General features: G+C 38.5%; 6 protein-coding genes across 13 annotated transcripts in view; 2 read left to right on the top strand and 4 right to left on the bottom strand.

The window, feature by feature from the left end:
- LOC18012609 (bifunctional cystathionine gamma-lyase/cysteine synthase) overlaps positions 1-1749 on the top strand; it is a 2064-nt gene extending 315 nt beyond the window's left edge. The window contains exons 2-9 of the mRNA XM_006394940.2: positions 1-148; positions 234-497; positions 597-734; positions 827-878; positions 949-1028; positions 1101-1160; positions 1241-1321; positions 1417-1749. The exon at positions 1-148 is cut by the window's left edge and continues 18 nt beyond it. Coding sequence (XP_006395002.2) covers positions 1-148; positions 234-497; positions 597-734; positions 827-878; positions 949-1028; positions 1101-1160; positions 1241-1321; positions 1417-1506 — 913 coding nt within the window. The 3' untranslated portion in view covers positions 1507-1749. The remainder of the gene's footprint in view (positions 149-233; positions 498-596; positions 735-826; positions 879-948; positions 1029-1100; positions 1161-1240; positions 1322-1416) is intronic.
- Positions 1750-1848: 99 nt separating this feature from the next.
- Positions 1849-3578, bottom strand: LOC18012527 (pre-rRNA-processing protein TSR2 homolog). Of its 2 annotated transcripts, none has more exons than XM_006394939.2 (5): positions 3433-3578; positions 2966-3191; positions 2703-2794; positions 2507-2614; positions 1849-2211 (listed from the first exon to the last, which is right to left on the bottom strand). In XM_006394939.2, the coding sequence occupies exons 2-5, from the start codon at positions 3159-3161 to the stop codon at positions 2002-2004; spliced, it is 606 nt and encodes a 201-aa protein (XP_006395001.1). In that variant the 5' UTR covers positions 3162-3191; positions 3433-3578; the 3' UTR covers positions 1849-2001. The 2 variants fall into 2 exon arrangements, with proteins under 2 accessions (XP_006395001.1, XP_006395000.1); XM_006394938.2 differs by having other exon boundaries at positions 2966-3188; positions 3433-3549.
- A 317-nt stretch (positions 3579-3895) lies between these two features.
- Positions 3896-4842, top strand: LOC18012465 (late embryogenesis abundant protein 47). The gene is made up of 3 exons (XM_006394937.2): positions 3896-4072; positions 4209-4487; positions 4632-4842. Exons 1-3 carry the CDS (start codon positions 3935-3937, stop codon positions 4788-4790), a joined length of 576 nt encoding a protein of 191 aa, XP_006394999.1. The 5' UTR covers positions 3896-3934; the 3' UTR covers positions 4791-4842.
- Positions 4843-5088: 246 nt separating this feature from the next.
- LOC18012464 (protein MON2 homolog) lies at positions 5089-16377 on the bottom strand. 5 transcript variants are annotated; one of them, XM_006394935.2, is made up of 44 exons: positions 16169-16377; positions 15516-15701; positions 15130-15219; positions 14745-14815; positions 14478-14633; positions 14079-14196; positions 13932-13987; positions 13781-13835; positions 13634-13690; positions 13419-13520; positions 13252-13332; positions 13085-13137; positions 12789-12858; positions 12554-12617; positions 12291-12439; positions 12074-12201; positions 11930-11987; positions 11673-11770; positions 11494-11581; positions 11290-11355; positions 11160-11219; positions 10942-11028; positions 10592-10778; positions 10399-10442; positions 10181-10309; positions 9942-10073; positions 9800-9852; positions 9667-9715; positions 9498-9556; positions 9272-9411; positions 9000-9178; positions 8765-8893; positions 8613-8698; positions 8350-8465; positions 8155-8267; positions 7940-8063; positions 7661-7782; positions 7367-7550; positions 7120-7297; positions 6495-6819; positions 6271-6410; positions 5893-6017; positions 5613-5814; positions 5089-5410 (listed from the first exon to the last, which is right to left on the bottom strand). In XM_006394935.2, exons 1-44 carry the CDS (start codon positions 16271-16273, stop codon positions 5323-5325), a joined length of 4902 nt encoding a protein of 1633 aa, XP_006394997.1. In that variant the 5' UTR covers positions 16274-16377; the 3' UTR covers positions 5089-5322. The 5 variants fall into 5 exon arrangements, with proteins under 5 accessions (XP_006394997.1, XP_024006733.1, XP_024006734.1 ...); XM_024150965.1 differs by having other exon boundaries at positions 5893-6011; XM_024150966.1 differs by having other exon boundaries at positions 7403-7550.
- A 1054-nt stretch (positions 16378-17431) lies between these two features.
- Positions 17432-19293, bottom strand: LOC18012544. The gene is made up of 2 exons (XM_006394934.2): positions 18923-19293; positions 17432-18398 (listed from the first exon to the last, which is right to left on the bottom strand). The coding sequence occupies exons 1-2, from the start codon at positions 19279-19281 to the stop codon at positions 17744-17746; spliced, it is 1014 nt and encodes a 337-aa protein (XP_006394996.1). The 5' UTR covers positions 19282-19293; the 3' UTR covers positions 17432-17743.
- A 548-nt stretch (positions 19294-19841) lies between these two features.
- Positions 19842-23653, bottom strand: LOC18012543 (kinesin-like protein KIN-14U). 3 transcript variants are annotated; one of them, XM_024151237.1, is made up of 10 exons: positions 22681-23653; positions 22491-22574; positions 22237-22398; positions 22014-22117; positions 21719-21903; positions 21459-21623; positions 21137-21355; positions 20965-21002; positions 20747-20874; positions 19842-20669 (listed from the first exon to the last, which is right to left on the bottom strand). In XM_024151237.1, exons 1-10 carry the CDS (start codon positions 22853-22855, stop codon positions 20043-20045), a joined length of 1887 nt encoding a protein of 628 aa, XP_024007005.1. In that variant the 5' UTR covers positions 22856-23653; the 3' UTR covers positions 19842-20042. The 3 variants fall into 3 exon arrangements, with proteins under 3 accessions (XP_024007005.1, XP_006394995.1, XP_024007006.1); XM_006394933.2 differs by having other exon boundaries at positions 22014-22120; positions 22681-23651; XM_024151238.1 differs by having other exon boundaries at positions 22014-22169; positions 22681-22789.
- Positions 23654-24034: the final 381 nt, after the last annotated feature.

Here is a 24034-nt window from a genome sequence, read left to right as displayed (position 1 = left end):
TGTGTATCTGAATCAAAGTTGTGGATGGTGTGTGGCCCGTATCGCTGCCAAGCTTGAGATGATGGAGCCTTGCTCTAGCATCAAAGACAGAATCGCTTACAGTATGATCAAAGATGCAGAAGACAGAGGATTGATTACTCCAGGAAAGGTTGCTTTAAAAACCATATATAGAATCTTTCTATTTTTATCGTCTACAACTTTATGGAATTGACTTCTTGTTTATTTTTTATTAGAGTACATTGATTGAGGCAACGGGTGGTAACACTGGGATTGGTTTAGCCAGCATCGGTGCTTCAAGAGGCTATAAAGTAATACTTTTGATGCCTTCAACGATGAGCTTAGAGAGGAGAATCATTCTGAGAGCATTAGGTGCAGAGCTTCATCTAACAGATATGAACATAGGCATTAAAGGAATGTTGGAGAAAGCTGAAGAGATATTAAGCAAAACTCCTGGTGGTTACATACCACACCAGTTTATAAACCCTGAAAACCCAGAGGTTCTTATATACATCCACCAGTGTAAATTCTGAGTGTTCTGTTTTTTCTTTTATATTGGCTGAATCCAAATTTGTTTCTTTTTTGTGTTTTGTTTGCAGATTCATTACAGAACAACGGGTCCGGAGATATGGAGAGATACAGCAGGGAAAGTAGATATATTGGTTGCTGGTGTTGGGACTGGTGGAACTGTTTCTGGAGTAGGCAAGTTCCTCAAGGAGATGAATAAAGACATTAAGGTTCATATACTTTCACTATTTCTTGAAAAACCAACCGTAAGAATCCGTTTTTTTTTTATAATGTAATTTGTGTTACAATCTTGATCAAATAGGTTTGTGTGGTGGAACCTACAGAAAGTGCTGTACTCAGCGGAGGAGAACCAGGTGAAGTCAATAAAACTCATCTGAGTTCTTGATTATCTCTAAACGTAATACTTGGTTTCAATATTTGTAGGTCCACATTTGATCCAAGGAATTGGCTCTGGTATCATCCCAACCAATTTGGAGTTAAGCGTTGTTGATGAAATCATTCAAGTAAGTAGCCGAGATTATCTACTTCTCGATCTTGAAACATTGTTCTGAGAACTGCATTCAAAATTGATTCAGGTGACTGGTGAGGAAGCCATTGAAACAGCCAAGCTTCTTGCTCTCAAAGAAGGATTACTGGTACAATTGGGTTTTCTTGTTATAAACCAGAAATTAGGAAAACAGGAGATTGTGGTTAAGTGTGATCACTCATGTGGCAGGTGGGAATATCCTCTGGAGCTGCAGCAGCGGCTGCGTTAATGGTTGCAAAGAGACCAGAAAACTCAGGGAAACTCATTGCGGTAAAAGCTCTGTCTCTCACTAACCATAAGCTTTGACTTTAAAACCGAAATCAAACTGGTTTTATTAAATATCCCGGTTCTCGTCTGGTTTGCAGGTGGTTTTTCCCAGCGGAGGAGAACGTTATTTATCTACTAAACTGTTCGATTCTGTTAGATATGAAGCAGAGAATTTACAGATTGAATGAGTGGCGATTTGTGATTCGGTTTGGTTTGGTAAGAGATATTTGTACCAAGATTACGGTTTGATTACTCTTGGTCATTGTAAAATCTATAACAGTTTCACTTTCGATGATGAAGTATATCATCAAGCATGATTGGCTTGTGTATGTTTTTTCTTTCTTCATCCTATGAATCAAAACAGAATAAAGAACATGAATAGAGACATCTATATGATCCAAAGACTTTTGGTTGATGCTTTCTGTTGAACATTTTTGGTTTGATCTATGTTCCCGCATACATGTCAAGTAGAATGTTTTGGTCTGCATGAGAATCCTTCCAAGTGAATGAGAATCTGAAGCAGAGTAATATGGGAAAGAACAAGAACACTCATTTTTCTGAGTTTGTTTAGAAAGTGGCAATCTATAAATCATACAGTTCATACTACTATCCATCTATTATTATAAACTCAAAACAACCCAAAATTGTGAAGATTACACAAACACCTTGGGAACCTAAACCATTTAATTTTTCTTGCCCTTGTTTTTCCTACATGGAACTACAGTCCACCCATCATCAGCTTTTGGCTCATCAACTGGCATGGCTTCTGGTTTCCGGTTTGAGCAGTGTTCAGAAGCATCCACCATCATGTCTGTGCTTTGATCATTGTTCAGGTGTGTATCCTCATCTTCATCATCGCTTCCCTCATCATCCTCATCGTTACCGTTTGAAACCTGCAATTCCAAGAGAGCCTCAATTCTAACTCTCAGAAATAATCCCACCTAGATAGATAGGAGGAACCAAAACCAATGTATAACACTTAAAATACCCTCACAATGGCCAAACCTCTATAAATAATGAAAATCAAACAGACTAGTGTAAATATATGGAATCTAATCCGCATCTCATGCGTGTTTTCACTACAGCCAAGATGTGGCTTGGGATGAGCTTAAGGATTGGTGACTCAACCTAAGATGCAAACAATAGAAAGAAAGGAAACCAGATAGAATTGCTTGACAATACACAAACCTTGACAACAGTTGCACTTGTCTGAGAGCTAGTCGCTCTCAGTTTCTCAACCCTTTGGAAGTTGCCTTCGAGGCATTCATAATACAAATCTAGTAGCGTCTCTGTCACCTTCAGTTGCATCACCAAAGAAACACTATCAGTATTCCCAAAAAAAATAAAAGAAACTAGCCTTAAAATCAAGAATAAAATGTAATACCTCTTCGAGGCTTCCATCCTCAGCCACAGTATTAAGCTCAGAAAGACCACTCTCTAGAATGTCAGCTAATCCGTCAAAGTCCGTCGATAGATCTACAAGAAAACAAGGAATATACAACAAGAAGGAAGCAGAATCAGAAAGCCAACATCTTTATTCGAAAATTCAGAATCCCATGAAACTAATCAGGAACCACACCAAGTTTGTTTATGGATCAATGATCAAACAATGAATTGCATTTGAACCAGAGGAAATAAAAGATTCACCTTTTAGATGGATGAAATAATCAAGAACATTGGAAACGGTGCGCTCGGCTTTCTCATGAGAATCTCGGCCGCCCCAGCCGTTATCGACAGCGGCTCGCATGGCGGTCCACCGTGAAAGTATCAAACCGATTCCTTCGTTCAGAACAGCTTCCTCCTCCGCCGTCAACACCACAGGTCCACTGGGTCTCGATTCCATTGATCCCCTTCCTCCTCCTTCTTCTTTCTACTGATCAAACAAAAACACTTTGATAATTACCGATTTTGAATGTTTGCTCAGCTATGGGTTGTCACTGAGCTAACCAAGAAAAATTCTAAACATAAAGATTTGATTTTTCCTTTTGGAGAGATTCCAGAGTTTTCCGACGAGTGAAAAATTCAGAGACGAGAAGAGCATCAGAGAGCAAGCACTATATTCAATTGAAAACCTTTGATATATGAAACAGAGAGGGAGAGAAAGAAAAGAAAACCTTTGAGACGGAAACAGCAACGGAGTATTGTCGGCGATACGGAGAAAAAAGGAGACGAGCTCGAGGATGTTTTTTTTTCACGATTTTCTGAATCAGAGGTGTGAGATGAAAGAAGAACCAAGTGAAGCTGACAACTTTGGAACCCTAATTAAGACCCGAACCGATTTGATCGAGTAAACTAAACCGGATAGTGTAACTGGTTAACTGATTGTCGGGGTTTGTCTTTTGTTGTCCGAGCGAAACGTAATCGGAGGATATATTCGGTTCAATCGAAATAGAATGGTTAAGTTAAAACCGAACCGAATATTATGAAAGTTTTTCTATTTGGCTAAATTAGGAGGGAGAAAGTCGAGGAGAACCCTTGTTGTTATTAAGTAAGAGGATTCCAGAAATGAACGGCTCGTGCAAAGACTATATAACTTACCGAACATTACAAATATATATAGATTGTGTAGAATAAAAAGAAAAGAGAGAAATTTAGGTTGAATTAAAAAAAAAAGAAATGAGCGAAGAACAGCTGGAGAAACCTAAAACTTATGACGTGAAAGAAGGTGCTGAAAAGATTCCGGCGACGGAGGGAGGCATTAACGCGGCGGAGGTCAAAGACAAAGGTGTTGTCGCCGAGGTCTCCGGTGGACAGGTCCATATATATATATATATAATCTGATGATTATACGTGTTATATTCAACATATATGTATGACTATCAAAAGTCAAAAACATGGTGTATTTATGTAATCAGAGTAAATAGAACCATATATAACTATAAATTTGTAGGCGGAGGGAGAACTAAACCAGAAAAAGGTGGTAGGCAATCCTCCGGCATCGGAAGGATGCATAACGATCGGAGAGGCTCTAGAGGCGGCGGTTCTCACGGCGGGGAATAAGCCGGTGGAGTGGAGTGACGCAGCTGCTATTCAAGCGGCTGAGGTTAGAGCCACCGGACGGACCAACATCATGCCCGGCGGTGTTGCCGCGTCGGCTCAGTCAGCTGCTACTCTTAACGCTCGAGCCACCTCAGACGACGACAAGACAACGCTCGCCGAGGTTCTCACTGTGAGTAAATGCTACATTCCAATGCTGGTCTTTCCTTGAAAACGTTGATACATGTATTCTTTTGTTTGCAAGTAGTGACCTGACTAGTAACAATATTGGTATTATGTTTTGACCTTTTTTTGTGTGGACGAATGGTTTTGAAAGGGAGCGAGTAGCAAATTACCATCGGACAAACCAGCAACAAGGAAAGACGCAGAGGGAGTGACAGGCGCAGAGATGAGGAACGATCCACATCTCACTACTTACCCTACCGGCGTGGCCGCCTCTGTTGCTGCAGCTGCTCGAATTAATCAGGCCAAGTGATACCATTCTCCTTTCTTGGGAACTACGTAATGGTTTAGAGAAGCCAACCTTGTAAAGTAAATTATATGTGTGTATATATTGTTGATGTATATAAGATTTTGAAGTTTTTTTTTTTTATCTTTGATTTTGATTGTACCAATTTCTAATAGACGTAAGCTACATTAGTCCAATAAATATCCAAGAAGAACAGAATGAAATACACAAGTAAACGATCAGCTACTGTACGTGAAATCAGGTTATTTTTTTATAAGTATTCATGAAATAGTTGAGTAAAAAAGAAAAGAAAAAATGAGAGCATGTTCATTGATGTATGTTTCTGTTGACGTAAATATAATTGGACTCTATAAGACTATAACCAAACATTACTTCAAAATCTGAAGCATTTAGCACAAAAATATTTGATAAAAAGTCTCTTAATTATTTCTACAAAATGTGGCCGAAGGCCATTGTTTACACTTTAATAAAGCAGGCACGGCCAAGGATCTACTGTAAGAGAAAGTTTGAAGCTCAAATCTTCCGAGTAACATTGCCATCAACTAGATAGGCTAACCTTTTCCAGACCTAGCTCTGTCGCAACTGCTCGTAATAAAACTTGCACCAGCTCTCTCACCCGCGTTTCCCTGCCAAAAGCCGAACTCTCAGGATCAATATTTGATAGGGTCTTGCATGTTTTTAGTAACAGATTCTACTCCCTTTCTAAAACGATGGGTTGATTTCCGACTTTTTAGGGACCATACATAGAATTTGTCACACTTTTAGATATCAAGAACACCATTAGGGTGTGTATCAAACAAGAAAATGTAATTGAAGTGGTGATATTACCTTGATAAAACAATCTCGCACAGTGAGGGGAAAAGGACAAGTAGGTGTGTACGGGTGTCACGGTTATCTTCGCGTAGGATGGTTTTCATATGCGGTTGCAATGGAAGTACCGAAGCAACCTCGGGATGAATGGTGAGGAGGTCAAGTTCTTGGAGGGCAAAGATAATCTCTTCACGTCTAGCTGTTGGGATTGGACGGTTTCCTGCCAAAAGATAACCACAGATTAAGAGATTGGCAAGCAAAGAACACTTTAGGGTTCATAAGAAAATGAAACCCTTACCTAGATTATTTTCGTCGATTAAAAATCTACTCAGAATGAATTCACATCTTTCCATTAGCGTGATGATAGAGATCCTGCTCACTTCTGCTCTTGTTGAGTGCCAGTTCTCCGTTTCAGAGCTGAAACTAAAGTTTTTATTGATGTCGGTATGTTAAACGTGGGAGTAGGAATGAATACTCTCTCTCTCTCTCTATGGTATGTATAACACAATTACGTATAATTATGCCTATTATTAATATGTGTTTGATGCAAAATATGCAACTAAAGTCGAGGAGAAACTCATTATTTAGTACGAGATGCTAGTGTCTTTGCAGAAGAAGCAAGCACGAAAGCAAAGGAATAGGCTAATGATCCTGGACATGCTCAATGCGAGATTACCTGCTCAAGGAAAACAATTTTTGTAAGCATGTCAAGGAGAATCTGCTACAGTGGGCAGGCATCAGCTCGACAGTTTCAACAGGCAATGAGCATGTACGTGATGCACAGCGGTCTAGGGTTGAAACAAGCCGCTCCAGGACCTATTGATTCAAGATATGGACATATTAAAAATCAAGACATTAGGATAACAGAGAACAGTTTACATTGAAATCCAAGCTGCTCACTTCTCGGGGTGCATCAACGGTCGACTTAAGAATAATATCACCAAGACCGTTTAACAAGGCCATCTCAAGGGTTTCATTGGCCTTAAGCGCTGCAGCAGGAAGAGAACTTGAAGAAAGTGCACGTCCACAATAACCAACAAGGAATATCTCGTAGACATCTCCAATTTCTTTCCAAATGCGTATTCGAGCAGTTTTGCTAATTTTCAGGTCTGAGTCACCACCCACTGAACATATTTTCACATCTTCAACAATTAAACGGTTGAAGCCTTCAGCTGCTACCTTCCAGAGTGAGCCATCTGGATTGTCTCGTCTTGTCATCATGCACCTGAAAAACAGAATGATTCGATAAGTTGATTGCACACACTTTCCCATATACAACTGGACATAGTATAAACACATGGTAACTCAACGACTCTACAAAAAAATTCAGGAACTTTTCTTTTTACAATTCTAGGAAGGAATGTGGAACTTGGGAGAGGGAAGGGAGGTTTGGGTTGACCATACAAGCTAACAGGTTAACCAATTAACCCTATGCGTCCCTTTTGAACTTATGTTATGAGACCATTGAGCTGAGAAGAGCCACGGCACCTGCACAATGACGGCATCTAATGAGAGTTAAGTTTACCTTCTCAGGTTCTGGATGACTTCTGGAAACAGGATATACTTTTCAACTGCAGGAGCCTGAAGGAGAAGCTCCACCAGAGCAGGGATCAGCTTTTCTGCAAACATATTACTCGTAATTCTTGTGGTTGGAATTGTTTTGTCCGAAGAACCATCAGCTTTATGTTCCGATACTTCACTGCCTGGGGTAAAATGATAATCGAATATCAAAATTAACAATTGTTAAGAGTAAAATAACATCAAGTACTTACTTGCACGGTGACCTGTGGTGCTCTGCTCAATCTCACCTTCCTCATTTGGCAGTGCAGAATCAACCCGTGGAAGATAATGCAAAAACTCTCTTAGCAGGATCAGCCACATTGATGAAAGGTGCTCAGGAGGACCCAAAGAAGGCAAGATCTCCAAAACATGACGTAGTACAGGGGGGACATGTCCCTTGAAATCATAAATGTAATACGCATAAGGTGGACGCAGGAAGCCAAGTTTTGAAACTGAGTACTTAAGAGGAATAACGTAAAACATAAATGATGGGAGAACAGACTTACAAATTCGGCTTCGAAATTTTCGCTACTTATTATGGCCTGTTTTATAGCAAGATCTACAATTCCCAACAATTGCATGTACATTTTATCATCAAACATCTTCTGTGATTGCACATATAATTCCCCTGTCAAAACAGTGGACCAGAGTGAAAGAGGAAAGAGTAAGATCCAAGTGTTACAGCAGAGAAAATCTCATTTCTATTCATTGAAAGTGTTCATCTAAGTCAACAGAAAAGACTCTTCTAACTTGTAGAGAATTCATAGAAAAAATGAATGAATTACCTAAACCATGCAGAATTTCTTGTTTCACCTTGGTTGCTGTGTCACCTGTGTAACTCGAAGACTTTTGGAAAACAAGCTCATACACATCCATAACCGAATTAAGATATCGGAGTTGCAAGTTTCCCTGATTCATAAGAAAGTTAAAAAAAGAGTGAAATATGGATATGGCAAAGTCAATAGTAGCTCGTAGATAGTTCATGTAGCTGTGCTGTTACCTTGACACAATGGGACACAACAGCTGTCTGTAGACAATTTATCGCTGCAAGTGAAACTTCTTTACTTCCATTGAAAATGCTATTCTTAACAAAAGCAAGCAAAGACTCCCACCCTACATACATAGAAGTTCCACGATTTTTCAGATTTTCCTAAACCGTAAGGATTGCAGTCCAAGCAAATCACAGTTCACTCACCTGACCAGAAATTAGGTAAGCTTTCAAGAAGAGGAAAGTAGGATCGGAAGAGGCGGGCTATTCCTCCAAGGACGAGCACAAATGTTTCATCCCATTGCTTCTGGGCTGTATTGCGACTGCAAACCAGAAAGTAGACGGCAAGGTTATATGGTAGGAAGAGTGGTAAAAATATTGAAGCAAATAAGTTATTCAGGTATTAAAGTCTATCAGATCGAGATGGACAATGCAAAAAACTTCCACGCATAGAGAATTCCTTTTGTCACCTATGATGTATAAGCATGTGCACTGCTTTCCCTCCCCGAGTACCTATTTCTTTTCCTTGCCATTCGTCCTTTGATGATGTTGCAGCCTAAAAAAGAAGATTCACCTGTCACAAGAGTCTCTTAAAATGAATGTACTGAATCACTGTCCTCACCTTATGAGAGGCGCCATCCAACATGGGAAAGATATAGTTCCACAGACAATCCTCCCACATGCTTTTTGAAAGTTTGTTCCCATGACTTCCCAAAATCTGAAAAAACGTCCTGACAGCTGAATTCCTTACCTGGAAATTTTAGCAGCAATGAGAAAATAAGATCGATTGGCACCAACTTACAAAGTTAAAAAAAAAAAGAACACTAAAAAAGAAAATGGTTGTTTGTGACGATTACCTCTGGTCGCTCGTCATCCACGAGTTTCTGAATTAACGAAAAGACTAAAAACAACAATTTCTCATGATTGACTACTTGTATTCGAGAATCATCATCTGGCTTGTTGAAATTGCTAATTGTATCCTTTTCCTTGTCCTCACCATTTGTTTGCGGTGGAGTCGGATCAACACTATTGGATTCTGCAGGAATAGCACAGCTTACTAAATCCACATATATATATATATATATATATATATATATTGTTTCTCTTCAGGTGATAATTGCATACTTACCCGATCCCTTTTCCACTAGAGACCCATGGTGGAGCCCCTTTGCCACGAAATCAGTCAAAGTCCACAACAAACCAATGGCTGTCAAACTTATATTCAAATCAGTCTTCTGTGCGCTGTAAGCTCCAGTAACGTCTATGCACCTGATATTTTAACATCATTAACTACCATTCCCGTATCAACAAGTAAAATAAGAAACATAGTAATTAAGACTGAAAGAAGATCTTACACATGGAGACAGTCTTCCGGAAGAGTGGGAAGTCCATCACTCATAATAACCCGGAGACTCTGGGAAGAACATACAAGGTATCATTCACAAGAGCATCAGTAAGCGATGGACTAAGGTCATACAATGCCCCTAACTTTTATCGAACCCAGGGCAACCATCCTTTACTAACCTGGAACCCAAGGGTTGCCACATCCTTCTCTGATGCATCCGCAACAGACCTTAAGAAATTAGGCGAGGAATATGATCAGCAAATGAATAAGAAATTCAATTTCACATACGTGGAACAAATCCCGAAAACGTACCTCAACATTTCAAGAATTCCTGGCCAGCTATAGTACAACTTTTCCCCACATCTCTGATGAGATAAGAATAATAGAGGAACAAAACATTAGATATTAGGGGTAAACAATGCTTGTTCTCTGAATTTTCATATCGTATATATACCTCCAGTACATGAAGGAGAATTTTCAAGGACCCAACTCGAATATCGGCCTTTTGAGCAGAAAAGTAAAGAAGCCTAAGAGAAGATAGTACAGCACATTCAACTGACTTCAATTCAGTTGACTTTGATTCTACCTAGGGAGAAGAACAAGAAAAAGAGGAGAACAATCAAATGAAGGTCTTTCTTGGCATGAGATGGAAAACTCTCGAATCTAAGCAAGGAAAATGAAGAAAGATCTCACATCCAGAGTTGCATCTCTTGATCTGGGCGGATCTTCTCCAAACTGTTCCGAACCTAAGACAGCACATATGGATTGATCCAGAGCATCAAGCGCCATATTTCGCAAGTTCTGATTTGAATGTTCAGCGAGCTGCAATATGCAGTTGAAGTGTCAGTAAAAGCCCAAAACAAATGTCAGGATACCCCTGCAAATTAACAGAATATTGAATTTTGCGTCACCTCAAGAAAGTGGCCAACTACTTGGTCCCATAGTGGTTCCACCCCTATCATACGAAGAAAAATCATAATGATGCAAACAAAATGATCCCGAGACTGGACCAATATACTAGACGACAACGTGAAAGCTGATGGACTTAGAAAATCAGTAGACTATACTCTAAAGATGGACTTAAAAAATCAATAGAGAACATACTGTGAAGATTATTTACGAGAATAGATATCATTCTGTCCACCGAAAAGCTGATGCTCCCAATTTGTTTACTTGAAGCTGATGAAACACTGCCCGAAGTTTCTGTCATGGATTGGTGGGACAACATGTGGAGTGCAGAAAGAAGTGATTTAACAGCAGACACATGCATCAGCGCCGAGCTCTCAAACAGCTTGAAAGATGAAAGCAATGAGTCAAGAACAAGAAATTTCAGATCAAGTTATCTCCAAACAAACTAGAGAAAAGTAACTCTAGTGAAAAATATCTCAACAAGAAGAAATTAACGAGAGCAATCTAAGGGCATAGATTATAGAAGAAAATCTAATGTAGCTTACCTGTGAATTTAAAGAAGAGAGAATGCTAAAATCAGCGTACTGCCTAGAAGGCTCTCTGGTAAGTTTTGGGGCTGCAGTTGCGACCTCCTACAAGTAAAAGATCATGTTACATTGCCCTAAAATCTTCGTACGAGTATTCACATATCAGAGTATTAAGGTAAAGGTAACTATAAAAAAAGAAGAAGCTATATTATGCACGGGGTTTTTGCCAAATCTACCTGGGTCGTTGCATGTGGAGAATGAATAGCTCGATCTAGGGCGGCCAGAGTTTCAAGAACCTGAATTTGTTTAGAATTTCCTGTTATCATGAGATAGTTTACTTGAACATACTTAAAGCACAACACTCACCAACACCCATGATGGGCCCAATACGTTATGCAACCTATGAGCGATGTTGAAAAGTGTTCTCAATGCCTGAACAATAATCAGACGGCCTGTCAGCCAAGCACGTTTAATGAAATCAATTTAAATGGATGCTACGGAGATTTTTGTTTTTAAGATCAGCATGTATGAAAGAATGAGATATTGTATAAAGAATATCAAATAAAATACCTGAACATTCTTGGGTGTCAGGACAATGACATCTTTCTGATCGACCTGTACTTCAGATCGTTTAGACACAGGAGACTGTACAAGGCTGCTGAAATCACAAATGAAGTCGCCAAAAGTTAACCGGCTAGCATTATTTAAGTAGCTTTGACATGATCTCTATGACAAAATTTTTAAGGTACCTTTTTCTTTCGGCATCAGTTGGCAAAACGATGGTAAATTTACAAAGGGATGCGAGAAAAGAGTTCAAGGGTTCTACAGAATGAAGAACGCCACATGCCTGAAAAAAATTATAAGGATACCAATCATTTCTTCTGCATAGGTACACAACATAAGGTTTGCAATGCAAAAAGTGTAAAGCAGGGACATGTTTATTCCGCACATCGCCAATTAGCAGCCTCGTCACGTATGGAAAATTTGAAATCTGGTTTGCATTTACCTGAGTAAATGCTTGATATCCTTTCAGTATCTCCAATACGATTGCCTCTCCTTGTGACCTTCAAGAACAATTAGATTAAACAAAGTACTCAGTGTTCGCCTCTTCAGAGTCAATGTATAGTCGGGCCAAAGTGCTATATTATACCTTGATAAAATAAGGGAAAATGCGTCAAGTATAGTCAACCACAATGAATCTACCATTGAGATACAGAGTTGTGAGGTTTTCCCCGTATAATCAGACGAAGGATGATGCTCATATCTGGGGGATTCAAGCTGGTGGTTTGTAGAAAGGAAAGTATTAAAAACAAGAGACAAGCAGGCAAAGAAATTGGTATAGCGGAGGAGAACCCTGAATCGATTACCTCCCCAACGTCAACTGCTTCATCAGTTAATGTGGCGACTGTAAAAACAACTCCAAGTAAGCCTTCAATTGCCAAAGTTATTGCATGAGCTTCACTCGCAACGAGAACAGCCGCACTGGAAGCATCATTATCAAGAATCCATTCAATCCCTACAGAAGTGGGAAAGTATTTATAATTACATCATTAGAATAAAATAGAATTTATTGATTTCTGAGGTTCGTAGAAGAAAGAAATAATCAAATAGCAACAAAATAATTAATCACCTTTAGCTTTGCTACTAAACATCCCAGCAACAGCTGCTAGACTTTCCTCACTCGTCTCCTGAAACTACTTTCAAGGAAAACAACTCGAGAATTAAGTCATGTTACAGAATTAAGCCATGTTACTGAATTTCTTCTAAAAAATCTTTCCTGGTAAACAGTTAAAATATCGACTACGAGAACTCAAGCAAATCGAGACTACAGAAAACATAACAAGCGACCTGCCTTACAAACCCACCTGTATGCTAGAAACAACTCGAGCAAGCGCTTTGACCATGCTCTCCACAACATTTGTATTTTTTGGGTGCCTTGAAAGAAAAAGTTACTATTAGATCACATAAGGATCATGATCCGGAAAAAAACAGGAGGAACAGAGAACTTCTGTAGCAAAGTCATAAGACATAGCATTACAATCTTTATCAAAAGTTCATAGTAAAATTGGATAGAACCACATGAAAAACTCTTAAGCTTTAAAAAATATTTCAACTTACAACAGTGATCACAAGGACAAAAAGTAGAAGTAAGTAGCCTTACATATCAAAGTTCTGAAAAAGAATCCTTAATGTTCTTGCCTCAACACAGAAACCCTATTTAATGCACATACACAAGAGATCTTAGAAATGTTAACTGAAAAGAAATTGAGCACAAATATACTGTCGTACATACATGTGCAAGTAGTAATAATGGACTGTACTAATTACCCTCAAAATCTCAAGAACAAGAATGCGATGCCATAATGGCAAATCCAAAAATGTAGCTTTCACGAGCATACTTAGGAACACCTGCACACAGAGAAATGGAAATGTTTTCTGCCTTTGTTTCTTAGCAGTCAATAGCACAAAAGTTAGTTAAGTTGTGCATACTGTACCTCGCATTCTGTAATAAGAGACGAACTATACAGTCGAATAATATGAGCAACTGAACGCAGCACCAACCGGCGAAAATAAGGTTCAACCATTTCACCCTCGAGCTGAGCAGTACCAAACTTAATTCCATGAGTAAATGCTCTAATGCTAATCCAGGTTTTATTCCAGATCCCGTGGAAGTATACAAAGATACAAAGGCAGTGAGGCATGATTTTACCTCTGAGCTGGTCCGAAGTGATGTCATCAGAAGGGAACAGATTTGGTGACGCAAAACCTGATTAAACAGGAAAATTTTAACAGATAGGTCATCATGTTAATGGAAGGATGAAAAAAAAGTGCCCACTTGGTAAAAGCCTTGCATTACCTGCTCGTAGGGAAGTAGTATCTTAAAAACTGAGATATAGTTCGACAAAACAAACCTGCAAAGTAAATTGAGAACTCGTGCATTTAAAACATGTTTTTCATTCCATTTCAACATGTGCAGCTATATTTCTTAAAAAGCCTTGCCAACTCACTCAATTAGTTCAAGGGAAAAGGTCCTTGGAAGAGAAGTAACATGCAACCAAGCTGCCTGTAAAAGCATCAATATAACAAACCTTTAACTACACTTGGCTGGGGAAGAGATACAGAACCAGTGTCAATATAGTTGAATTAACACATACAGATCCACCTGCAGCTGAGGCTGTCAGGTCCTCAAGCAACCGCAGACCAAGTTTACCGGTGTCACTCAGGGTGTCCCTCGTTGTCAATCGACCAGAGATAACATCTTTCTCCAAGGGCCTGCTTTAATATTTCTGTTAGTCCATTAAATAAGTGTAACACCAATGCCAAATGTGTTAAATGGAGAGCCTATGTCTTTAATTTTTTTTTTATCAGGAAAAACACAAATCAAGCAGCATATAACGACTGCATCACCCACTGTGTATAAAATTAACAAAAAGTCCACAAAAGCATAATATATATATATATATATATATATATATATATATATATATCTTCACAGTAGTGCAAAAAATGAGCTAAAAGAGTAAGTCAGACAGATATGATCAGGACTGACATACTCTGAATTACTGATATTCTGACTCAAATCGCCAGTAACTGAGCCAGTCCTTGCTGTTTGACTGCTTGAACCAAATTTAGGCATAGGAAGGGACTCAGCCGAAACCACTTGATCAAAAATCAATGCAACTGCTTGCCTGAAAGTAGCTGCAGCAGTACTGAGGGACCAAAAAAAAACCATGGTTTTAGATTTTCATAAAGTAGAAAACGTTTAAAGAAAAAATATACTATATGAGTAATGAGGTATGATTCGCATGAAAGCAACTTACTTGTAAACACTAGGAAGTCGGTTGTTATCAAGAAGCCTGAGACAAATACTTAGTCCCAGAACCATATTATCCTGGAATTAAGAAAGAAGCTAAAGCCTCAAGAGTAGCAAAATCATAAGAAAGCAGATCTATGGAGAACTAATAAGTTTACATTAGCCCAAGACAGTTTGGTTTGGTTTTCCTGGTCTTGATTAACAGGTCACTCCAGAAAAAAAAAACAACTTCCTGAATCTGCATTCTACTATCATATGCATAAAACCATCTAACTTTCATTTACGCCAATGACCAGGATCAGGAATGATTTATAGGTTGAATTAATAATTTAGTCTACCAGCAGTTTTGCGTTAGACTTCTATTCTTACTAGACTAAGCTTGTCGTATTCACCTCGGTTTCTGGATGTAGGCGAGATTGAAATATTATTAGAATAGTTTGAAGAGTCTTTAGTTGGATATTTTCTTCTGCCATTTCGGAATGCTGCGAGTAAGGAAACACCACGTTAGGTAGCATTTTACAATTAAAATTATCAAGTAAATGTAAATCTATTTCGCCTTTTCCATACTAAAAACAAAAGAAGGCATGTCTCTAGCAGAAACTTTTATGTATCAGAAAGACTTCAGTTTGTCAAAAGGTATCTCCAAAACTGGAAGTCTAAAAAAAATATGAAAGACATGAAGAGCAGAACCTCAATCCTCAGGTAAATTCAAATGCTTTGCGTTGCAATACAGAAAATTTCTAGTTAGTTAAGCGAAGTTACAGAAACTCTCACTTACATCTTTCAAGGTATAAAGTATCTCCTTTAGAGATGATGGTTCAACTGCATCATGAGATATAAGCTTCTGTAAGCACGAAAGTCCTATAACACTAAGTTTTGTATTCCTGACTCCACAGGCCATCAGAAAGATCCGAAGTATATCCTCATTGCTTGAAAGATCACTAGCACTCGATGACGAACGAAGCTGAAACAAGAACAAAATATACATAAAGTCCGCTATTTTACAGGCAATAAACTGAGTCTCACTGCATGAACTGTTTACAATTCAATTCACTAACTACATTCTAAAAATAAAACCCAAGTTGCAGAAAACAGAGATAGCTGTCGAGCCATTCGAAAGCAAGTCAATACTCCTCATTCAGTTCATTATTCTTAGATTTGGCAGAAAAGAGTGTCAAAAAATCAAATTTTCCATAAAACCAAAGCGATCATTTTCTCTGCCGCTCTAAACTATCGTGAGAACATAGAGAAATATGCATAAATAAGCCACTCTTCACATGATGAATCGGACGCACATTCAATCGTAGAGTGTTCAGTTAGTGAAAAATAACTAAAACGGACACCAAATTGGAAAGCGCCATCATATCACCATGTTCACAGTGAATCCAAGCTCGCACAGCAGACATGTACATTACTCTGGGAAAGTCTAACCTTTAAGATTGCGTGCTCTGCTCCATCTTTCACGGCGGGATACCTCCGCCGCGCCTCCGCGGAAAGAGCGCGAAGATCCGCCTCCAACGCCGCCACCAGAGCCATTTTCGTTACTTTGAAGAGCAGCTCCGATGCTAAAGGTTTCGCGCCACTTCGATGTTACCAGGAAGATAACTGAATTGGGATATTGAGCATCGAGATCGGAAGAGCTCCGATCGAGACGAACTGAGAACGAAGGAAGAAATCGAAATCGAAAGTAAGATCTTTGCGTTAGCCAAAAAAAAAAAAAACATAAAACGAGTCAGATTCGAGCTGTGGGTATCTTAAGCACGCGCATGTCACGTGCCTTCAAATGGCTTTCATGAAATTAGTTAATATTTTTCTTGGGCTAACTGAAATTACTCAATTAGTTTTAAGATTGAAATTTAAGAGACAGACGGAGACCAAAACAGTTACACAGTATAAATTAGTTGATGTCAAATTATATAAAAAAAAATATTCCAATTACAAACATAAAGAATTACAAAACACAAATTCTTGGATACAAACAAATAGATAAAATATAGATATCTCGAATCATTTAATACATAAACCTCGTGTATTTGACTGCTTTGTGAGATTTTCTTTGTTCACAGACATCATCATATCATTATCACCAAACTATCTTCAAAACTCTGTGTTAAGACAATCGATCCAGTCCTCGAGCAATGACATGTCATTATGAAAATCATTTGGATTTTATATATTTTTGCACAAACAAAGCATTTATAAGAATCCTGTTAGTGGACAATTCTAACATTTTGTTAAGTATTTTCAATATTATAGTTGACATGCATGGAAACTAGCATCCATGATGCTTCTTACACACATAGAGATGTCCACCATCTTCAAAGGGCCTAAGATGTTATTAACGAGGTTCCACCCCTCGTAGACATTATGTAGATGCTTAAAAGGAAGGTAATTCTTATAAAATGCAACAAAAAGAATTACCTTCCCGTTATGTGGATGCAACGAAGAGAATTACCTTCCTGTTATGTGGATGCAACGAAAAAATATTATCTTCCCATTAAGCATCCACATAATGTCCATGAAAGTTGGAACCTCGTTAATAACTGGTCTCTGAAGATGGTAGACATCTCTGTATGTAAGAAGCATCATGGATGCCACCACTAACAAAACTGGATTCCTATAAGTGCTTTGTTTGTGCAAAAATATATGAAATCCAAATGATGTTTTTTAAGATTGAGATTTAAGAGTCAGAGAATAAAACCAAAACAGTTACACAGTATAAATTAGTTAACGTCAAATTAATATTTCAATTACAAACAAAAAGAATTACAAAACACAACAATACAACTGTTGGAAACAAACAAATCAAAAAAATATAGCCATCTCAAATCATTTGACTAGTATATCAATACATGAGGCTCTGTACTTGACTGCTTTGTGAGATTCTCTTGGTCCAGAGACATCATCATCATATCAACAAACTATCTGTAAAACTCTGTGTGAAGAAAACTGATCCAGTCCTCTTAGGTTGGAGCAATCACATGCCGTGGAATCAATCATACAACTTTATCCTTTGTTCCGCCTAAACCCAAACCAGATCTCGTAGTGATTAAACAGCAAACTATCATGTGTTTGTCTCCCGAGGGATTCGAGTCCTAGGCTTGCTAATCTCTCTGTGCATTTGTCTCCTCCTAAACGCGTACAAAACTTTATGTTATGTGACACAAAGATTCTCCCTTTGTGAGGCTTCAACTTATCTACTAGCCTTTCGAGTCCAGTCCAGACGAGTTCATCACGCATATGCAGGAATACTGCACTCGCGTATATCAGATCATATGCCACACCTGAACCAAACTTGTTGAACTCCATATCTTCTCCTCTGATTATAAGAGGTCGTTTATGCAGAAGACCTTGAGAAGGGAGCTCGTATCTTAGAGCAGCCATTAGAGAAAGCTCATCCTTTTCAAGGCAGTGGAAATTCCCGGGGTTGAGATAGCGGATGAAATGCAAACCAACGCGTAGCGTACCACAGCCTATTTCAAGGACTCTAGCATCGCGTTTTAGCTGCGCTGCTTCAGCTAAGAACTCAAACACGTCACGCCCACCAGCCCAGGGTTCACCGTAGTTGCTGTGATGCTCCTCAACAAGTAACTCGCCAGGGCATGGAAGAGCTGTGTGGTTGGTTGCTTCATCTCCTTCGTAGTGCGAGATACCTTTGTACCTGAATCCCAAAAAAGTTTATATTTTAGTAAGGATATGCCAATATAGAAAGCCCCCAGATCCAACTACTAAAAATCAGCCAGAGAGATAGTGTTGCCAAAAGAAGAAAAAAAAATCAATTTTTTGAGGGGAAAGATCAAACTCTTTGTCAGAGGATATTATCCAAAGAGCCTGCACTTTCATGAGACTAATCTACAGAACACAACACAATGGATGGCCAAACCAAAGTTCTAAACACAAATATGGTGGTTATTATTAGTAATATTCCTAAATATGTATCTCTCTAGATTCAGCACGATATCATGTATAAGATTCACACTAACAATCAATGAAAAGTGAGTTACAAGCTCTACACTCTGATCCTCTTGCTCTAGCTAGAAAATTCTCTACCCATAAGTCAATAATCGAGTTTAAGGAAGCAAGCATCAAAATCTCAAAGCTCCTGAGTAAAAGCTTCCAACACTTGAATCAGTTTGATTTCAGAGATTTTGAATCAAAACGAAACGAGAGAGTGGATATGATTACTGTATCAGATCTTGGAGTTGTTGTTCCCTTGTGCGAGGATTGATCCCTTTCCGGAGAACATTCTCCTGCATATGCAAACCGTTCGATCTAATCAGGTCTTTAACCCAATCTATATCCTCTTGCGACGTAGAAATCCTCTCCTCCGACCTCTTATCGCCGCCGTCGACGGCAGCGACAACAGCGTCGTTAAGTAACGGTATAGATGGCGGACATGAGCAGGAGGACAGAAAAGACGATATGATGAAGAAGAGAACCGCAGAAAACGATGCAGTTAGAACCAGAACTGGTATAGTAACAACAATTCCTTTCTGCATCGCCGAGGCTGATGATGATGAAGAAGACGACGATAAAATCGCCATTAATGCACGAATCTCTGGAGCTCACAGATTTTAGAACGATGGGAAATAAACCGGCTCAAACCGGGTTTTATTAGGCTGATCCGTTTAATGCAACATGAATGCCGGACCGGTCGAGTGAAACCACGCGGTTTGGTTTCAATGTTAATAGATCTTCGTCTCTTTTTTAGTTTTTTTTTTGTTATCGTACTCTCTTTTTTTTTTTTTAATGAGTGAAACCAAGAACAATGGGTTTTTTAGACGACAAAAAATTAAAGAGTGTAAAAGAAATTTACTATTGTTATCCATTAATGTATCAAAGAGTATAAATAAATACTTGTTACAGAACCACAACTACATTGTAACATTAGGAACTTCAAAAGATTACAATACAAAACCCGCAAAACCTTTACACACTTCTCTTTCTTTGAAACCCCCAAAGAAGATAGAATCTGGAATATTAATTATGATCCAGTTTCTGTGAACATCATACAAAATCAAGCTAACACCAAACCAAAGAGTGATTTTAGGAACAGTCACAAACAAAACATTATATAGGCAAGCTCTCAGATGTAAGAAAAAAAAAAGAAGTAACTTGAGGGCTGTGTCCTTTTAAAACCAGAACTGCAATCCACAAGTGCCAAATGGTCCTAATATCACAACTGAACCATCACCTTACTCGGGCTCAAACCAGAACTCCGAAAAACAAAAATAATAAACTTGAGCATTCACAAGACATGGAAAAGAAAGAAGAAAGACCTGTTTCTTGATTGATCGCTGTTAGATCATGTCAAACTTGACATTCTTCGCCTATGGTGACAAAGTTTAGCTCTCACATTTGGATCTGATGAAGTAACCATCTTGCTCCTTGGCGAAGAAGTATCATCGATGTTCTTTCTCTGTTTGATATCCCTTTTAGGCGTTTCTGGTGTTCCACTATTAGCTGCAGCTTGGAGAGGCTTTGTGTATGATCTTCGAAGGAGACCTCTACTACGTGAGTCAGAGAGGCTAAGTGACTGAGAAGTGGAGAAGTGAGCAAGATTTCTAGCCACTGATCGTATGCTCTGAGGCTTTGCATTGATTTCCTTCTCTGACATTGTTTGCCTTATGCGACTGGCAACAGTTGAATTCATGAAACGTGGGACAAACCCAGAACTCTTGCTTATTTTGACAAGTTTATCAGATGATTTTGGGGTTGCATTGGTATCTTTTAAATGATCTAAAGGCGAAAGAACTTTCTTTTCGATGTCTTCTTGATAATTATCACTAGTGGTCCACAAGAGTTTCTTGTTTTCACTAAGCAGACACTCTGCTTCCTGTAACCGCGCTTTAATCTTCTTGAAACTTTCTTGAATGTCTTGCATTTCTTCTTCAAGTTCCGATATTTTCTTTTCTCTTAGCTTTCGAAGTTCCTAAGCAATGACGATGAAAACATTCAGCAATCAGTGAAATGGATATAAATGAAAAACACTGGAGTACATGTGCTTACTTCTGTTAATCCTCTGTTAGACTCTACGGCTCTCGCACGTTTTGTGAAGTTCAGAGAGCAAATTGTTTCACTCGCATCTTCATCACGTGGACTTATGTGCACAAGCATAAGAACCTTCGATCTAGTACCTAAAAAGGTTAAATCACATATCCATTAAAACTCATGAAAGCAAATAAAAGACTTATAAGGTATTATTATAAGCAACCATATGCCTTTACCTAGAGAATCTTTAAGGATTTGAGTTAGCTTGCTGTTTCTGCAACCAAGGAAAAGAAAAAGTTAAAACTCAGTAGCAATGACCAAATCGAGATCTATCTCACTTCTGCCAGATATATGTCTCTGCTTCAATGGTATATGTGTGTGAAAAGAAAAGAAAAGCTGAGAGCTTGCCTGTAAGGAACATGTCCCTTCTTTCTTCTTAAAGCTGCAATAACGTCTCCAAGAGCGGAAAGTGAGAGGTTTATGGCCCTTCCTTCATCCAGTGTTTGCCCTATTGCCCCGGTTTTCAAGAGCCTCTCGCTTCCCCCGAGATCTATCATCCAAAGCTTGCTAACTTCAGTTTTTGACCCCACAGCATCCCCACGACGAAAGATCGTAATCCTTGTTAAACTAGAGGATAAGCTAATTGCATAAGGGTAACTACCAAACTGAAATAACATATGCTTTGAGAATTGACAAATACAGTTGAAAGTTGAAACCATCAGGAACCTACCAATGAGATCTGCTCGAAGCTTCATTCACATTTGTCCAAGAAGTTGATCTGACTCGTCTTCCTTTGTTGTACCACCATCTTGCCTTTGTAAAATCATGCACTTCCACTTCGGTCAAACCTTCAATTTCGACCGAACCCTTTGAGTCTACTTGAATATTGAGGTTGCTGCAATAAAGTTCAGGCAGACAAGAGGAGGTACTTAGAAGAATGTTTGTGTGGTTTTAGAGATTAACCTTTGGATACAAAAGCTGGTTACTTACCATTTAGTTGAGGCTTCATTTGATCGCAAAGGCTGTCTTGCAGACAACAGATCTTTCAGGTTACCCATGTAGATTTCCAACATACTCATCGTAAAAGACACGGAATGTGTATGATCCATTGAAGCTTCATTGAAAAGCTCTTTAATAGCTCTAGGAGCAAGGCCTGGTTGCTCGTTTGTTCCATCCTAAACAAGGCAAAAAAAAAAAACAAAGTCTTCCTTAGCTTAGAAAAAAAAAGCAACTCTTTGAATCCAATGTTCCAATAAAATCTGAGTGAGTATCAAGAATGACTAACCATGGTGAAAGTCTTTCCTGTCCCCGTTTGACCATAAGCCAAGACACATACATTGTGACCATCAAGGGCAGATCTAAGAATCGGTTTTACTTCTCCGAAAACGTCTTCTACATAGTTTTTTTTTTTCAACCAGGAGAAGGCCTCATTTACTCACAACTGGAAGGAAACAGAAAGCTAAGATAACAAAAAGAAGGGAATCGCTAAAGCCTAACAGGACACTAACCTTGAGTTGCTGATTGATGGAAAACTTTATCAAACTCAAATTCCTTTCGAGCTCCTGCAGATCTAACAACAACATTGTCTGGTCCAAAAGAAACGGGTTCCCTATTCGGTCTCCTTTCTGTCAATAGAAATGGCCTAACTCTACAGAACACACGTATACTTCCTGCAAATTGAAGCCAATCCTTGAGATAACAATCAAATTTAAACCCAAAAAGGGAGTTTCAAAACTAGGTTTTGACATTGTGGAGTTAGAACCTTTAGTGTCTATAATCTTATTCAGAACTCCCTTTCTCTTTTCATCCAAAGACTTTAGCTTCAACTTCAATTCCAAAACTTCCCCTGTAAATACCAACCCAGATCAAATTAAACTCGAGCTTGGTTCATTCCAAACTTCTTGATCAAATACTTTGAACAAATACGGTGTTAAGAAAACTAGAGGAGATACCTTCGAGGCTTGATATTGACTTTTCAAGCTCATTTCTTTCATGTTCCGGAACAACATTTACATCGGTGTAGACCAAAGGAACAGGTTGTGGCGATTCAATAGATTCAGGAACTGACATTGAGCTAACCAGAGGTTGAGAGATCAAGATCTCTCCTTTTTCAGCTGAAATTAACATTTTTCTCAGCTGACCTGAACGCGATCCAAATTCTGACAGAATTAAAAAAAACAAAGAGGAAGTGGGAGTGAAATGGAGACGACGACAGCTCAATGTAAGCAATGTAGAACAGTAGTTAGGAACAAAGAAGAAAAGAACACTAAACTTATCAGTATTATACAATTAATTACAGAACTCTGAACAAGAAGACAACTTGAGTTGTCATAAAACTCAGGAAAGATAATTGATTATTGTAATTTCCCAGCAGAGAGAAAAGAAAAGGTTTTATTTGTCAGAAACAAGAAAACCCCTCGGAAAAATAGAATATTTAAAAGAAAAGAGGAAGGGAATAGTGAAGATGAAGCAAAGTAATACAGAAGAATTCCAGGAAAAAAGGGGGAAAAAAAAGTAAAATCTGAACTTTGAAGAAACTCAATCTCGTGAAGCATAAACCAGAGAAACAGAACCAGATTCGAACATATGCGTATGGGTTTAAAGCTAGTAATCTAAAGAAACCCGATGTCTTCTCAGAGACATAAGATCGAGCAAGTGAAAGACAAATGACCCAAGCGAGATAGGAATTGAAAAACCCAAGTTTTTGTTTTTGTATGGACTGGAACGTGTGGTGGCAGGCTTTGTCAAATGATTCAAAACTCTTGTGTCTGGTGATGAATGATGATGAATCTTGATTTTAGAAATGAAACATCTTCCACTCTCTCTCTCTCTCTCCCACTCTGTTTCTTCTTCCAACAAATAGTGGATTACTACGACTTTTGAGCATCGTAGGATCAAAACAATTAAAAAGGAGGAAAATGATTGGAGAGAATCAGGTTCATGGTAGGTCCGTTCAAAGACAAAAGTTGGTGCCTTTTTTTTTTGTTCCTCACCGAGCGGCTTGCCATTATCCAAGTTCTTTGCCAATGGAGACGCAAATTTTCAGTACACTCATTAAAAAGGATAAACCTTGGTTTAATGAAAAGTTTAGTTCACATAAAATTTCAGTGCTAGATAATTTTTTTTTTTTTTCGTCAATTTGTTCATTTCATAAAAAAACCTTACAACAGCCATTTAATTACATGATTTTGCAATGTTATCCTAGCTTTTTTTGCTAAATCATCAGCATTTCTGTTTGTTGCACGATTAACCTTCCTAAATGTAAAGTCACATTGAGTAGCCAATTTCTGAATATCATATAGAAAC

Source organism: Eutrema salsugineum, unplaced genomic scaffold (genome assembly GCF_000478725.1).
Source record: "Eutrema salsugineum unplaced genomic scaffold, Eutsalg1_0 scaffold_6, whole genome shotgun sequence".
NCBI classification, from domain to species: domain Eukaryota; kingdom Viridiplantae; phylum Streptophyta; class Magnoliopsida; order Brassicales; family Brassicaceae; genus Eutrema; species Eutrema salsugineum.
The sequence above is the reverse complement of the archived record's forward strand: the minus strand, read 5'-3'. Positions and strand labels throughout refer to the sequence as shown.

Bases quoted from the DNA above. Each gene is read 5' to 3' on its own strand.
- LOC18012544 (XM_006394934.2), bottom strand. From the start codon at position 19,281: ATGGCGATTTTATCGTCGTCTTCTTCATCATCATCAGCCTCGGCGATG. The intron at 18,399-18,922 runs GTAATCATATCC...TTTGGGATTCAG, and splicing joins CAACTCCAAGATCTGATACA to GTACAAAGGTATCTCGCACT.
- LOC18012465 (XM_006394937.2), top strand. From the start codon at position 3,935: ATGAGCGAAGAACAGCTGGAGAAACCTAAAACTTATGACGTGAAAGAA. The intron at 4,073-4,208 runs GTCCATATATAT...ATAAATTTGTAG, and splicing joins CCGAGGTCTCCGGTGGACAG to GCGGAGGGAGAACTAAACCA. The intron at 4,488-4,631 runs GTGAGTAAATGC...TGGTTTTGAAAG, and splicing joins CGCTCGCCGAGGTTCTCACT to GGAGCGAGTAGCAAATTACC.
- LOC18012464 (XM_006394935.2), bottom strand. From the start codon at position 16,273: ATGGCTCTGGTGGCGGCGTTGGAGGCGGATCTTCGCGCTCTTTCCGCG. The intron at 12,859-13,084 runs GTAAGGCTACTT...TTTTCTTTCAAG, and splicing joins CTTTTTCAGAACTTTGATAT to GCACCCAAAAAATACAAATG. The intron at 7,298-7,366 runs GTAAGTACTTGA...ATTTTACCCCAG, and splicing joins CACCACAGGTCACCGTGCAA to GCAGTGAAGTATCGGAACAT.
- LOC18012527 (XM_006394939.2), bottom strand. From the start codon at position 3,161: ATGGAATCGAGACCCAGTGGACCTGTGGTGTTGACGGCGGAGGAGGAA. The intron at 2,615-2,702 runs GTATTACATTTT...ATGCAACTGAAG, and splicing joins AGGATGGAAGCCTCGAAGAG to GTGACAGAGACGCTACTAGA. The intron at 2,212-2,506 runs GTTTGTGTATTG...TTGGAATTGCAG, and splicing joins CAAGTGCAACTGTTGTCAAG to GTTTCAAACGGTAACGATGA.
- LOC18012543 (XM_006394933.2), bottom strand. From the start codon at position 22,855: ATGTTAATTTCAGCTGAAAAAGGAGAGATCTTGATCTCTCAACCTCTG. The intron at 22,121-22,236 runs GTTAGTGTCCTG...AAAACTATGTAG, and splicing joins CCATCAATCAGCAACTCAAG to AAGACGTTTTCGGAGAAGTA. The intron at 21,624-21,718 runs GTAAGTAACCAG...ACTTTATTGCAG, and splicing joins AATGAAGCCTCAACTAAATG to CAACCTCAATATTCAAGTAG.